At 38.7% G+C, this 16,851-nt stretch overlaps 1 protein-coding gene across 1 annotated transcript in view; it reads left to right on the forward strand.

The window, feature by feature from the left end:
• Positions 1-16,851, forward strand: part of SFMBT2 (Scm like with four mbt domains 2) — a 299,808-nt gene that overhangs the window by 254,108 nt on the left and 28,849 nt on the right. The window contains exon 15 of the mRNA XM_007935449.1: positions 1,932-2,041. Coding sequence (XP_007933640.1) covers positions 1,932-2,041 — 110 coding nt within the window. The remainder of the gene's footprint in view (positions 1-1,931; positions 2,042-16,851) is intronic.

Consider the following 16,851-nt stretch of genomic DNA (forward strand, 5'->3'; position numbering starts at 1 on the left):
AACCATTGGATACACTCACTGTGAAATACTCAATGTTGGGTGCTTTTTACAACTTAATTGCTTCCTGAATTGAACTCTAGAAGGCATTTTCTTTTAACAGTCACAAAATGCATTTTGATAAGCAGCGAACAGCATGTAGCTCTGGGGTTTTCTCAGCTAAGCACATTGAAAAGAATCTGTTGAAATTTTATTGTCTGTTGATAAACACTTTGTACGTTATTTCAGCCAGTTCTAATTAGATTTATTTTTAAACTCAGTTTCTGTAAATTGTACTGACAGTAAACAATAAGATCAGATGATTATTCTAATACAGAAAACATAAACACACCAAAACTGCTTGTACTGCATTGTCATGGCCTCTTAGTGCCTGCTGAGCCATGCTCTCTGGATGGGAGTTACAAGACCCTGGGAACCCCTGCAAAGAAAAGGCAGTTGTCATACAGCCTGCAAAGTTAAAAAATATTTTAAAGCTACATCCTCAGTTATAAGACAAAGCTTTGTTTTTCAGAAATACATCAGGATGTAAACCAGGTCGGTTATATTCCAGAGACACATCAGATAACATGAAAAACTGCAACATGAAAATTCCTGCAACATACTTTCATTGCCTTTCTTTCCATTTTTACCGTATGGGTCTTCTCCAAAGCATAGTAGGAGCTTTGGCAATAATTCCAGGCTTGCATCTCTGTGTTGTTTTTTCTTCACTCTCTTATTGGTAGTTTACTCTGAAGCATGAATTGTAAGCTCAGTGCCTGGCTTACTCATTTATACCTCTTCTGGACTGGAAGAAACTCTACGAGGGCCAGGTACCATGTCTTATTTCTCTGTGTTCCTAAACCAAAAAAACTCACTGCCATAGAGTTAGATCCAACTTACAGTGACCCCTCCTTGGGTTTCCGAGGCAGTACCACTATGGATGTAGATTGCCCAGTCTTCCTTCTGAGTGCGAGGTGCTCATTTCATGGACCTGAGCACCACAAGTCTTCTGTGTATTCCATTCTTCTGTATGCTCTTTTGTACCTTCAAATTCTTCGAATGCTCTTTCCAAACAGCAGCAGCTCCTGAGCGTGCCAGAACTCGTAAATGTTAATAGTTAATGATAATTTGCCTATTGAAAGGTGAATGCCCCAGGGGTTTAAGTCCGTGGTACTTTTCATTAGAGAAGCATATTGATGTTCACACGAATGGGAATGTGTTCCTTCCCCAGAGCTTGCAGCTGAGAAGGGAAATGCCTGGTCCTCTTGGAAGCCCCACTGTAGGCAATGAACACATGCTTATGTTTTAGGACTAGAAACTTGGGAGTGAAGGCGGAGTATATTGCAGTGAAGGAAATAGTATATCAGATGGGGTAAGATGGTGTAGATTCTCTTTTAAAATGCTCACATTTCTGAGAGAATTGTCTTAGTATTAAACTCCCATAAATTGAATTTGCAACAGGTAAGTCGTGAATAATTTATTACTCTCCTTACAGGTAATATGTTCTCTATCTGGAAGTGTTGACATGAACCTAATTGTCAAAATTCTTATTGGTTTCATTTAAAATTTATTTTTAAAAATTAAATTAATTTCTCAATACCCCATCCTGTGGAAAAGTAATCCTATAGAAGAACAAATTGCTCTTCGGAGGCAATGGTTTCGTTTTTCTGCAGTCAAGAAGTTAATAAGAATCTGCCACTCCCCCTGGTGAGCAGTTCACACATTCTCAGCCAGAGGGATTAGATTTTACCACCAGTTTTATCTCCTTGATGGTGAGCCAATACAGTGTTAGCCTGCAAAATGTTCTATCAAGCTTCATCACCACCCTTCACTCTTAATGTAGGTGTTCTTAGAATACGTCTTCTAGTGTAAGTAGTGTGGTTTTCAAAGCATTATTGTTTTAGTAGGAATGAATCCAATTGAAATTCACTGTAGTTATTTTTTTTTCCCAACAGGTTCTTAGCATGATAATCAATGCCGCTTACAAGCCTGGAAGGGTGTTAAGAGAATTACAACTGGTGGAAGATCCACACTGGAACTTTCAGGAGGAGACACTGAAGGCAAAGTGAGTGTTTTCAGTTCTAGAAAACAAGGGTTTCCAAAGTACTTACCCTACTGCTTACAAACTTCTTGTTCTTTTTGACATAGAACAGAGAAACAGAAGCAATGTTGTTCTACAGTTTTCTATGTAGATTTATTGGTGGTGGTTTTTTTTTTTTTTTTTTTAAAGAGTTGTGTTAAGCTTTCAGACTCTAAAGAAGAGATTCTCTTAATATGTTACTAAGTTAAATGTCAGAATTGTTCATTCAGAATAAAACTTACTGTGTTGCAGGGTCAATAGAATATCTGATCAAAAGGCAAAAAAAGTATAAAGAGGATATCCCTTTTCCTTCTTGCTTTCAATTTCAGAGTTCAAGAAACTCACAGCAAAGCAAAAACCTTTAGCCTATTTCCAAATAAAGGAAAGAAGTGACTGACTGACTACATGCCGCCCCAAAGCCCATTGCCATTTTACATGATCTAAACCAAATAGATGTTTTGATTTCTTTTTATCTTTTAAAACTGTAAACTCTCAGAACAGAGAACATATTTATTATATAAACTCGTTCTAATATCAAGTATTATGAAATGTTAGTGAATATAGTATAATACCAGAAAAACCACTTTATAATACTTGATATTGGAAAGAGTTTATATAAACAAATATGTTCTCTACTCTGGGTTTGGGGTTGTGTTTTATAATTGTTTTGGTGTTTCAAGAGAGCCTTCGATATTCATTTATGCTTTTCAAATGGAATAGATCTAACTGGTCAGCTTCTTTTATAACCATTTCCTAAAATATCATTTAAATGTAACACTTAGGAATTGAGGCTTTTTAAAACAGTGGACCACTTGTCCCAGCTAGAGTATTACTATCTTCCTGTAAACAAGGCTGGTCTATCTACTTCCATAGTGATACTGCCTTGGAAACCCAAGGGGAGAGTTCACTATGAGTCGGATCCAACTTGATGGCAGTGAGTTTGGTTTTGGTAAACAAAGTACCTATCTCATGGATGAAGAATATTGAAGAATATTAAATAATTTGTATGGCCAGTTATATTTCCCTCTGTTAACTCATACTTGGTACTGAGTGGAGGTATTGTGAGATACTGTAGTGTTAAAACCAAACTCACTGCTATCAAGTTGATTCCAACTCATAGCAACCCCCTTTGAGTTTCCAACGTGATAAATCTTTATGGAAGTAGATTGCCCAGTCTTCCTTCTGCGGAGTGGCTGATGGGTTTGAACTGCTAACCTTCTGGGTCACAGTCAAATGCCTTAGGCACTATACCACCAGATACTGTCAGCAGTCAATTCAGCATTTCTGGTGTCTTTTTGAACATCTCTGTAATTTTAGATTCAGTATATGATCTAATGATACTCTGCCAAATCACAGCATATGTCACATATTTAAATTTATGTAAATTATGTAATAATAAAGAGAAGAAGGTTTATTTTTATAATGAAAGGTGGCTCTCCATTCTTTCTTTCTTTCCAAAGAAATATTTAAATGAGTTTCACCCAGAGCTTTAAAAAATTTAACAAGTTTTATATGTGTGTGTGTGTTTAATGTTTCATATTTTTCCATTTTATCTAAGGGAGAGGTCATCAGCAGTACTAGAACATTTTCTTATAAGGTCACATCGTAGTAGTGGCAGAAAACTTACAATGGTGTTAATATGGAGAAATTCTTAGTTTAAAACTTTTCAGTACATCCAAAAATACACCTTATAGATACACAAATAGTAAAAGCACAAAAATCTTAAATGGCATTAAATTCTTCCCTGCTCCCAAATCAGCTGGAAACCTGCTCCAGACATGAAAATGACAGGGATAGTTCATTTTGCCGAGTTTGCACTCATTTTCTTGTTACCAAGTCGATCAGCACTTTTATTAAATCCAGCCTGATACAATCAAAACAGACATTGTAAAATCCAGCCGTACTGAATTGTAAAGGCAATGTATTACCTATTATATCAAATATGACAGTAAGTTCCATAGCAAAATCTTACACAGCAACTTATAATGAGAAAATGTCTGTCTAAACTGGGTTTCAAGTGTGTTAGATCACAGTAGCATCTCAAAGCAGCTGCTAATGATGACAGGTTTACAGTCAGTAGGCATGTTCCTGTTATAATACTATGTGTTGAGTCACCTCATTCTTTCTGATACAGAATTACTACTTTTTAGATCTCGACAACTTCGCTATTTTCTTTAGTACAAATGGAAGGAGAGAGAGATTTGGCTTCTTCCCATTTAGCTAAAAGGCAGAAATGCTTTCGGTCATGAATAAATTAGCTTAGCAGAGAGTAGACCTGCTTTTAAGGTATTCACTTCATTGTATGTAGCTAAATTATAATTATAAAAGGTACTTTCAGGAAGAAAGGACATGAGATTGTCCCCAGGGCAATGGAATTGCTGTCACTAAGCATCTAGGGTTTCTCTTTGGGGTCTCCCTCCCACTACTGAAGATTAAATTTAAGACCCATTTACATGAGAGGACTGAGGTGCCAATCTAGAGGTGTAAATATAATAAAACTAACACTGTCATCTACAGTTTGTCTCTCACTGACTTTTCCTATTTATCCAACAGTCATACATTTTATCCTTTACTAAAGAAATTATTGCAATATTTGTACAACATGTAAGAGGTCTGTCATATACAGTCTTCAACATGTTTTAAAAGGCAAAAATGTACTATTTGTAGTGCAAAGGTGTAAAAACTGCAAGGAGGCCACATGTTCTGACCTCCTCTAATCCCACAAGAGGAAGACAGGATTACCAACAGTAACCCAAGGCCTACTACTGCAAGGCCAGACATGCTGCCTCCCTCCAGCCCTTTCTTCAACCGTTCCTCCCAAAGCACCCACCACCTCTCTCCTGGGCTCAATAATTCACTGCAGTAGCCACACAGAACTCACAGAGTATGGGGTTTATTAGGGAAGCACCAGGCTACAACTCAAGTTCAAGAAAAATCTCAGTCTCTCTCCCAGCCCACCGTCCCTCGGCCAACAGTCTCTCACAGTCTCTTTCCCAGCAGCACTGGTCCCTCGGTGTCTCACTCAGTGATGCGTGTCTCTTGCGGCTCTTTCCCAGCAGCACGTGTCTCTTTCAGGGGTGCGTGTCTCTTTCGGCAGCACGTCTTCCTCCACCAGCAGTCAGAGAGAGTTCTGCCTCCAGGAGGCCTCCTTTTGAGCCTGGAAGGGTGGTCAAACTAGCCAATCACAGCATCAGAACTCTAAGCACGTGAGAGAGAGTGGGAACTTCCCAGAACATTGTATTGTGCCACGCCCAACAGAAATAACCCAGGTGGGCGACTTTAAAATCAGGATCTCCTCCATAGCTAATAGCAATTCCCACCTTAGAGTTTACAAAGACTTATGGGTAGAAAAGCCACACTAAGTAATTTACTACACCGCAAAAGGGAAAAATGAATTTTAATGTTCATTCCAGCTATTCCGAAAGAGAGAATCATTTCTGATGAATTTAAGTGTACTAAATTGACCTGTGTTATTTTGAATTGTAGGAAGAATTTAGACTATATCTTTGAAGAACAACAACAACAAAAAAAAAACTTAACTATGCAGCTAGAGATATTTAAATTTTTTTTTTGACATGTTATACGATCTTCTTGAGAAAAAGAAAAGACAGAAAAAAAGTCCTGTGTTAACTCTGGGAAGAATGGGTTTTATGGTAATCTTTATAAAAGCCAAGTAGAAACTTAATAGATTCTCCCAGTACTTTGTTACAGCTATTCAGAATATTTAAAAAGGAATTATCCTAGTATAATTTCAAATTAATTAAACTTCATTATAAGGAGCTCTGGTGGTATAATGACTAAGGCATTTGGCCATTAGCCAAAAGGTTGGTGGTTCAAACCCACCAGTCCACCGCTCTGTGGAAGAAAGATGAGGCAGTCTGCTTCTGTAAAGTTTTATAGCCTTGGGGATCCAATGGGGGTCCTGTGAGTCAGAATCAACTCGATAGCAATGAGTTTGGTTTTGGTTTATCGCTTAGGCAAAGGTAAGGAGATAAAATCAGGTCTTCACTTTCAGGTGAAACACAGTCAGTTCTATGGAAATTTTATATTGGTTTCTTTTTCATGAGCCTACTTTTGCATGTCCTTTTGTTTATTTGAATTTTTTTTTTTTTCTACTTTTACACATGCCCGTATTTTATGAATAGTAAGATGTACTGTTTGGCCATAAAATGCTTTACATAAATAAAGGATTCCAAACGGAGGAACTTTTCTCTGAAAAAGGATTTTGTTTTGTTCATTTGTTCATTTTTGTTTTTTTTGTTCAGATCTGTGCTGTTTGCTTTCCTGAAAATGTAAGGTATACATTTAGGTGAAGAAAGATGAATCAATCTAAGAGAAGACTGAATTTCTGTGTGTATCTGGTTGTGTGTATGTGTACTTAAGTTCAACAGACTGTAGGTGTGATGTGTTCGGTTCAAAAACAGACCAGTTCAGGATGTTCTGAATTAGAAGTGGTATTTCCAAACATATACGTTGACTCACTCACTCACTCCATTTGTTGTAGAACATTTCCACTAATTGATACTAGAAAAAAATCATTGATTGTGCTTTGCATTTTACTCGACATACAGGAAATGAGAAAGAATAGAGAAATTTTGAAGAAGTTAAGTATTATAACCAGGTTAAAAGTAAGTGAAGAGAAACAATGTATTGATCCTAGTGCCTCATGATTGAGAAGAATTGACCAATGAAAGAAAAGCCTTGTGTTGAAGGAACACAGAACCATATCTTACTATTGCTAATGAGAAGAGTGATTTTCCCATGGCATGTGAAGCTTCCTTATGTTTACAGGATGATCAGGGTTTTTCTTTTTTCCTTTTAATTCTTCCTTCAGTATTCAAAGATGTCAATTCACCTTGAAGAAGTGGAGCCTTGTCTTCTACTCTCACCTATACCACTAAAAAAAGAAAACCGAACTCACTGTCGTCAAGTCGTTTCCGACTCATAGCGACCCCTCCTTGGGTTAGCAGTCAGATGCCTTAGGCACTATGCCACCAGAGCTCCCCCTGTGTACCTAGCTAACAGGATTGTTTTTTTGGCCACTCGTCTGTCACTACCGCTCATCTGTCAGTTTGTTATATGGTGGTGGCTTGCATGTTGTTGGGAGGCTGGAGGCTATCCCACCAGTGTTTCAAACACCAGGGTCACCCATGGTGGACAGGTTTCAGCAGCGCTTCCAGATTAAGACAGACTTTGAAGAAGGAAGAGGCCGTCCACTTCTCAAACAATTGTCCAGTGAAAACCTTATGAACAGCAGTGAAACACTGTCTGAAATAGTACTGGAAAACTTTACGAATAACCCTGAAACATTGTCTGATATAGTACTGGAAGAAGAGCCCCTCAGGTCAGAAGGCATTCAAAATGCAACTAGAGAACAGCTGCCACCTCACAGTAGAGTTGACCTTAATGATGTGGATGGAGTAAAGCTTTTGGAACCCCCATTTACTGATGTGGCACAACTCAAATGAGAGTCCATTATAATCACAACACAGAAAATAAGAAGAATGAATCTAGGAAAATTGGAAGTTGTCAAAAATGAAGTGGAATGCATAAAGATCAATATCCTAGGCATTAGTGAGCTGAAATGGACCACTGGTTTTGGCCATTTTGAATCAGACTACAAATATGATCTACTGTGCCGGGAATGACAAATTAAAAAGGAATGGTGTGTCATTCATCGTCACAAAGAATGTTTCAAATCTATCCTGAAGTACAATGCTGTCAGTGATAGAATAATATCCATACGTCTACAAGGAAAGCCAGTTAATACTACTGTTATCCAAATTGATGTACCATCTACCAAAGCCAAAGACGAAGAAATTGAAGACTTTTACCAACCTCCTGCAGTCTAAAAATGACCAACAATGCAATCAAGATGTGTTGATTATCACTGATGATTGGAATGCAAAAGTTGGAAACGAAGAATCACTGGTAGGTGGAAAATATGGCCTTTAAAAATGACCAACAATGCAATCAAGATGTGTTGATTATCACTGATGATTGGAATGCAAAAGTTGGAAACAAAGAAGAATCACTGGTAGGTGGAAAATATGGCCTTGGTGATAGAAATGATGCTGGAGATTGCATGGTAGAATTTGGTAAGACCACCAACTTATTCATTGCAAATACCATTTTTTTCAGCAACAGAAATGTTGTCTATACATGTGGACTTCACCAGATGGAGTACACAGGAATCAGATCAACTACATATGTAGAAAGATACAATGGAAAAGCTCAATATCTTTAGCCAAAACAAAGCCAGGAGCTGACTGTGGAACAGACCATCAACTGGTTGTCTGCAAGTTCAAGTTGAAGCTGAAGACAATTAAAAGAAGTCTATGAGAGCCAAACTATGACCTTGATTATATCCCTCCTGAATTTAGAGACCATCTAAAGATTAGATTTGATGCATTGAACACCAAGTGACTGAAAACCAGAGGAATTGTGGGATAACATGAAGAACATCATCCATGAAGAAAGCTAAAGGCCATTAAAAAGACAGGAAAGGAAGAAAACACCAAAATAGATGTCACAAGAGACTCTGAAACTTGCCTTTGAATGGAGAGTCGCTAAAGCAAATGGAAGAAATAACAAGATAAAGGAGGTGAACAGAAGATTTCAAAGAGCAGCTTGAGAAGACAGAGTTGGTTATTATAATGAAATGTGCAAAGACCTGAAGTTAGAAAACCAAAAGGGAAGAACATGTTTGGCATTTCTCAAGCTGAAAGAACTGAAAAAAATTCAGGCCTTGAGTTGCAATATTGAAAGATTCTATGGGCAAAATATTGAATGATGCAAGAAACATCAAAAGAATATGGAAGGTATACACAAAGTCACTGTAACAAAAAGAATTAGTCAGTGTTCATCCATTTCAAGAGGTGGCATATGATCAAGAACTGATAGTATTGAAGGAAGAAGTCATAGGTGCACTGAGGGAAGTGTTGAAAAACAAGGCTCCAGGACTTGATGGGATACCCATTAAAATGTTTCAACAAACGGATGCCACGCTGGAGGTACTCACTTATCTATGCCAAGAAATTTGGAAGACAGCTACCTGGCCAAGTGACTGGAAGAGATCCATATTTGTATCCATTCCAAAGAAAGATGATCCCACAGGATGAGGAAACTATCAAACAATATCATTAATATCACACACAAGTAAAATCTTGATGAAGATAATTCAGAGATGGTTGCAGCAGTATATTGACACAGAACTTCCAGAAGTGCAAGCTGGATTCAGAAGAGGATGTGGAACAAGGGATATCATTGCTGATGTCAGATAGATCTTGGCTGAAAGGAAAGAATACCAGGAAGATGTTTACTTATGTTTTATTGACTATACAAAAGCATACGATTGTGTGGATCATGACAAATTATGAGTAACATTGAGAAGAATGGGAATTCCAGAACACTTAATTGTACTCATGAGGAACCTGTACATAGATCAGGAGGTTGTTATTTGAATAGAACAGGGGGATACTGCATGGTTGGAAATCAGGAAGGGAGTGTGTCAGAGTTGTATCCTTTCCCCATACTTATTCAATCTGTATGCTGAGCAAATAATATGAGAAGCTGGGCTATATGAAGAAGAATATGGCATCAGGATTGGAGGAAGACTCATTAACAGCCTGCTATGCAGATGACCTACTTCCGTAGTGATACTGCCTCGGAAACCCAAGGAGGGGTCGCTATGAGTCGGGGCCGACTCGACAGCAAACAACAACAACAACAACAATGCAGACGACACAACTTTGCTTGCTGAAATTGAAGATGACTTGAAGCACGTACTGATAATTAAAGGCTACAGTCTGCAGTATGGATTACACCGCAACATAAAGAAGACAAAAATCCTCACATCTGGACCAATAAGCAGCATTATGATAAATGGAGAAAAGATTGAAATTGTCAGTGATTTCATATTACTTGGTTCCAAAATCAACACCAATGGAAGCAGCATTGCACTGGGCAAATCTGCTGCAAAAGACCTCTTTCAAGTGCTGAAGAGCAAAGATGTCTCTTTGGAGACTAGGGTGTGTCTAACTCAAGCCATGGTATTTTCGGTCACCTCATATGCATGTGAAAGCTGGACAATGAGTAAGGAAGACCAAAGAATTGATGCTTTTTAATTGTGGTGTTGGTGAAGAATACTGAAAGTACCATGGACTGCCAGAAGAACTAATCTATCCTGGAAGAAGTGCAGCTGGGGTGCTCCTTGGAAGTGAGAATGGCCGGACTTCGTCTCACATACTTTGGTTATGTTGTCAGAAGGGACCATTCCCTGAAGAAGGATATCATGCTTGGTAAAGTAGAGCATTGGAGAAAAAGGGGGAGGTCTTCAAAGAGACAGATTGACACAGTGGCTGCAATGACATGGTCAGGTATAACAAGGATTGTGAGGCTGGCACAGGACTGGGGAGTGTTTTGTTCTGTTGTACATAGGGGCCTATGAGTTGAAGCCAACTCGATGGCACCTAACAACAACAACAATTTTGTGAAAACCTACAAGTATATTTGTATGTTCTGTAAGAATTCCCAGGTATATAGTAGAGCTGACAAAGGACAAAGTTGTAGTTACTTCTTGGCCACAGGCAGCTACCCAGAGGCAGTGAGTATTTGGACCTGTGGGCTCAGGAACATGGTTGCAGGGGACATCAAGCTTAATTGGCATAACATACTACACAAAAACAATGTTCCACATCCTACTTTGGCGAGTAGCAACTGGGATCTTAAAAGCTTGCAAGCGGCCATCTTGATGCAATGATGAGTCTCTCCTCATCCAGAGCAAAGAAGAATGAAGAAAACCAAAGATGCAGAGAAATAATTAGTCCAAGGGACAGGTACACTATGTGATCCTCAGCCTATACGACTATGAGACCAGAAGAACTAGATGGTGCCCAGCTACTACTTTCAACCTCAACCTCTTGGAGGGGGATCTCTGTAGGAGATCCTGGATAGAGTGGGAGAACAATGTGGAACAAAACTCAAAATCGTTTTTTAAAAAAAGGGGTGGGGCAGGTTTGCTGGTCTGATAGAGCCTGATGGAAACACTGAGACTATGGCCCATAGATGCCCTTCAGGTCTGGAATTGAACCCACTCCTGGGGCTTCCAGCAAAACAAAAGATAGGCATATAGCTGAATGTTTACATTAGGTAGAGACACTCCTTGGAGAGAACAATCATGGGAGAATAGAAAGGCTGTGTATGCACAAGGAAACAGCTCAGGCAGCAGGAGCGAATGGGAGGGAAGGACACAGGAAAGAGGTAACTATGGTGAGGAAGTGGGAGGGGAGCTGTTGCATTGTGGTTAATTGTAGTCAATGTCATGTCATGAGACAGTGTATGTGAGCTGCCGTATGGAAAGTGAATTTGCTTTGTAAACTTTCACCCAAATCACAATAAAAAAAAAAAAAATTTGTGAAAAGATCATGATGGGGTTGCTAATTGAAAACTTGGCAGTTCAAACCTACCAACCACTCAGTAGAAGAAAGATGTGGCGGTCTGCTTCCATAAAGATTTATAGCTTTGGAAATCTTGTGGGGCACTTCTTCTCTGTCCTATAGGGTCGCTATACGTCGGAATTGACTTGAGGACAGTGGGGTTTGGTTTTGGCTTAAGTATTGAAAGAACTCTTATTTCTCTATCTTTCTCCATGTTTATCCACCCTTGCCATATGTATTTGTACATGGAAATAAATCCTTTCTTTGGTTAGTTAGGAAGAAATTGAAGACCACCTCACACTTGCTTTCTGACAACTAGAAACAGCATCCCTCTTTCTCTTGTTCTATGATTTCCTTTACTGCTAAGGGCTCGGTTTTCAAAGTACACTTCTGAGACTGGTGTCAGCTTCAGCAGTTCCTCCTTATAATATCAATTTATAAATAGATTATATTTGTATTTCCAGATTTCTATGGAAACTCGGTAACACACAAGTGCTAAGGACAAAAGAGGAAGAAATCTTTAAGAAAATAAAAGGGGGGCTACAGCCACTAAGGACTGCCTGAAATGAAGAATCTCTTTCTTGTTACATACCTTCCTTATACTTCTCTCCTCCACTGTCCTATTTGCTATCTTTGCTATTCATCAGTTCCAATCATTGATCTGCGACTTGTTTTCTTTCTTTCTTTCTTTTTTTTCCCCCTCTTCTTCTGAGATAATTCATCATGCCAGGAGTTTTCTACTAGCTTGGTTGTATACTAGCTTAGTTGTCCCTTTTAATATTTTCCTTTTTCTTCTCAGAATTTGAAATTCATGCTTTAAAAACCTTGTCTTAGTGTTTACAGTAAGGGGCTCTGATGGTGTAGTGCCTAAGGCATTTGACTGCTAACCAGAAGATTGGCAGTTCAAACCCACCAGCCACTCCACGGGAGGAAGATTGGGCAATTGCAATAGCATGGCTGGTTATGGTTTAAGTGTTCTTTCCTCAGGACTCATATTGACAGTATAAAGTGGTAGGCATTTTCTCATGCTCTTCAGTTCTCTTCACAAATCCTGCCTACAAAACGTTGCCATTGATAAGCTTTTTAAAAGCCTTTTATGACAGATAAAACTATAAACAGATTCTTATTGTTTTACTTTTGGTAAAATAAGGAGTAGATTAAGGAGACTAGGTAGCTTTGGATCTTCACTTGGGTACTCTTTGTAAAGCTGAACATCCCATCTGCCCTGCCCACAGCTCCGTGTCTGTCAGTTGGAAGTACTAACATTTGTCCACACCATCTTGTATAAGGATCAGATGATGTTGAGTCCTTGAGAAAATATAATTTACAGTATTATATCATTATATCCATATCATTATATCCCAGCTATTAGGTAAAATCCTTTACCTTGCCTCTTGCCTGTATTTCTTAATAGTCCAATATCTTTATACCTTTAGTATGGGGGAAAACAGTGTTTGAACAGTTGCCCTAATGTGTTGACCATCTCCAAAACAAGCCAGTTATTGGTATTCCAACAATTTTTCCTCAGCATGGCAATAATAACTGCAAGTGTTTTGCCTGTATTAGATCAATAGCACTACAAACAAACAAACAAACAAAACACCCACTTATTTGATGGAAAAATCTATCATATATTAAGCATAATAAAGTTTGAATTATTATGCGGTAAAACTATTTTTTATTGTGGTAAAATACACATAACATAAAACTTACCATTTCAGCCATTTAAAAGTGTTGAATTCAGTGGCATTTAGGGAGTCCCTAAGTGGTATAATCGGTTAAGGCTCAACCCCCAGGTGAAAGTTTGACGGTTTGAACGCACCCAGAGACACCTGAGAGAGCAAGCCTTGCAGTCTGCTCTGGAATGGTCACAGCTTTTAAACCCTGTGGAGCACAGTTCTACTCTGGCATGGGGGCACTATGAATCTGCATCAACTCCATGACTATGGGCAACAACAAATACTGTGCAACTATCATCTCATCTCTGTCTAGTTCCAGAACATTTCCATTGCCCAAAAGGAAACCCTGTACTCATAAAGCTTTCACTCCTTTTTCTTTTTTCCCCCAGCCCCTCCCTGGCAACCACTAATATGCTTTCTGTCTCTATGGATTTGCCTATTTTGGATATTTCATATAAATGGAATCAGAATATAAGACCTTTTGTATCTGGCTTCTTTCACTCAAAGTTCATCCATTTTATAGCATGTATCAATAAGCCATTCTTTTTTATGGTTGAATATATAGTTATTTTTATCACTGATTTTTAAAATTTTTCATTTCCAATCTCAAACTTACAGAAAAGTTATAAGTATAGAGTAAACCTTTTTCTTCCTCAAACACTTATTGTGTATTTCCTATGATCAAGGACATTCTTCTACATAACCACAATACAACTGTCAAAATCAGAAAAGTAGTATTGATACATTTTTTTAAGGAGCTCTGGTAGCTTAGTGCCTAAGGCACTTGACTACTGGTCAAGGCTGGCAGTTCAAACCCACCAGCCACTCCTCGGAAGGAAGGTTGCACAACCTACTTCCGTAGTGATACTGCCTCGGAAACCCAAGGAGGGGTCCGACTTGAGGGCACCCAACAACAACATTTTTTTTAAAAAAAGAAAAAAACACAGTTGCTGTCTAAACCATAAACCAAACTCACTGCCGTCAAGTTGATAAGACTCATAGCGACCCCTCCTTGAGTTTCTGAGGCATTATCTTTACTGAAGTAGATTGCCTGGTCGTCCTTTCGAGGAGTAGCTGGTGGGTTTGAACTGCCAGCCTTCTGGTTAGCAGTCAAAATGCCTTAGGCCCGACACCACCAGAGCTGTCTAGTTGATTCCAACTCATGGCAACCCCATGTGTGTTAGAGTAGAATTGTTCTCCATAGGGTTTTCAATGGCTAATAGTTGGAAGTAGATCACCAGGCCTTCTTCTCAGGCACCTCCTGGGTGGACCATAACCACTAACCTTTTGGTTCCAAGCCAGAAGTGTTAACCATTTGCACTGCTCAGGGACTGCACTGATATGTTAACTACCATCTGATCCTCAGATTCCACTCAAATTTCACCAGTTAGAACCAATATTATCCTTTATGGCAAATGTGTTCAGTCCAGAATTGCATTGCATGTGGTTGCCATATCTCTTTAGTCTTCCTTCTTCTGGAACAGCTATTAGACTTTCCTTGAATTTTATTGACTTTCCTTCATACTTTTGAAGAAAGCAGGCCACTTATTTGTTTGTTTGATAATTTCATGCTTAGATTTAGATTATACGTTTTCAGGAATATCACTGAAAAAATCTTACATTCTTCTCACTGCATCCTATCCTGTGGCACATGATTTCAATTTATTTCAATTTTATTGGTGTTGCTAACTTTGATCCCTTCATTAGGGTGATACTTGCCAGGGTTCCCAGTGTAAAACTACTTTGTGGGGAGATACTTTGATACCTATGTAAATATCTCATTACTCATCAAAGTCATTTATTCATTTATTTATATCAATGAATTAAATATTAGATTCCTATTTTATTCAATGGATTACATTCCATTACTACCATTATTTATTTTAATGCTCAGATTAGGCCAGTGGGAGCTACATCTAGCTAGCTTTTATGGTCTTTCTACATGTTTCCATCATTCTTTGAAACTTTCTCACTTTCTGAACCAAGATCTTCCCAGATCATCTTGTCCTTTTCCAACCCCAGTCCTAGAATTTGCCATTTCTCCAAGAAGCCTTATTTTTTGCTATTATATTAAATATTTAGAAGCCAAGATCTGGCATTAAGTTTGCCCACTGCTGCTAATGCTATGGGTGTCATTCCTCCTAGACGGGTCTTAATGTTCAGGGTGTTTATTAAGATAAGCCCTTGTTACCAGCACTTGTGAGAGAAAGAGGATAGAAGCGGAATAGAAATTGATCCTAACTATAGCTCTAGAGGAGCTCGTGAGTTAGAATGGATTGGTTAGGCAAGTTAGGCCATTGGGTTATTGGATAGGGTTGACCCTGAGAAAGACAAGGGATGGGTAGCTTTTTGTAGCTGGGGCAAACTAAGGGTTCTGACAGCTGAAAGCTATCTGTCAGTGGCAAGCCCTTCACTGAAGAGAGATGGAGGCAACATGTCTCAGTATCCTCACCTCACCCAGTTCATGCTTTTGTTAACCTGTGCCCTCCTTACCCAACTTGGAATCTCACATCTCAATCCTACCATCTCTACCCCCTTGCTGTACACCTTTCTTGCTTAGCTCCTCGCTCATACCCCACCAACCACCACCATGGCTTTTAGGCATAATTTTTCAGAGAAGGCAAGGAAGAGGAAAGAAGTTTGTTTAGTTTTTATCTATACTGTAATTTTTATTTTAATCAATTTAGATAGTCCTGATTGTACAAGATTTCACTAAAATGCTTACTCTACTCATCCCAGACTAGCAACAACAACAACAAAAAACCAAGAAGCCATGTTTTTGAGGAGCTTTTCCTTTTTGCATGTATATTTTTTTCCCTTTCTTCATACTTCCCTCCAGTGTGTCACAGGACTTGTCTGCATTCTGATTTGAAGATTTGGAGCTCATAAATATCTACCTCTGAGCCCTAGTTCCACAGGTGAAGCCTGACCTGGTTGTCATATTTCTCCTGTCTTTTTACCTCTTGTTGTTACTATTTTTTAAGAGACTTTAAGTATTTTTTAAGTGTCCTGACACTGATTTACATTAAAAAAAATTTTTTTAAAGAACTTGATATTGAGCTCTTCAGTACAGAGCCTTCAGCCCGTGGACATTATGATGCATAAAACTACAAGGGAAAATGTACCAATAAAATATATTTATTCTATATCTCCCAAAACATTAGAGAGATACTCTGTTCACCAAATTGTGCCATTTTTATCATGGGAAATAATGAAAGCAGTAGGCAAGAACCAGCCAAAAATGAATCATAGAGGCCCTCCTCAAAGGAAAGGAGAGAGAAGCTTCTACATCAAAGGTCGATAGAGGTCCTAGAAAAATCAACAGCTGCACAGTGCTATAGGATGTAAAGCATGATCTTATCTACAAAGGATTGCTTTTTAGTTCTTACTACACAGAAAGTCAAGCTTGGCATATCATAGAAAAAGATTAAAGAAGGGCCTGGATAGGAAAGTCCAGTAAATAAACATAAAATGTAGTCTTTGTGTGTGTGTGTGTGTGTGTGTGTGCACTTTAGGTACGGATTTACAGAGCAGTTTGTTTTACATTCAACATTTCGTGTACATTTGGTTTCACTCCCCAGTTACCATCCCCAACCCTAACCCACTCTCCTCTCCTTCCTTCCCAGTACCCCCTCCTCCTGTGCCCCTCATAGTTATGCACTCCTGTGTGTCCTGCATT

Source organism: Orycteropus afer, unplaced genomic scaffold (assembly GCF_000298275.1).
Source record: "Orycteropus afer afer isolate SDZICR_OR568_19922 unplaced genomic scaffold, OryAfe1.0 scaffold00028, whole genome shotgun sequence".
Lineage (NCBI taxonomy): Eukaryota > Metazoa > Chordata > Mammalia > Tubulidentata > Orycteropodidae > Orycteropus > Orycteropus afer.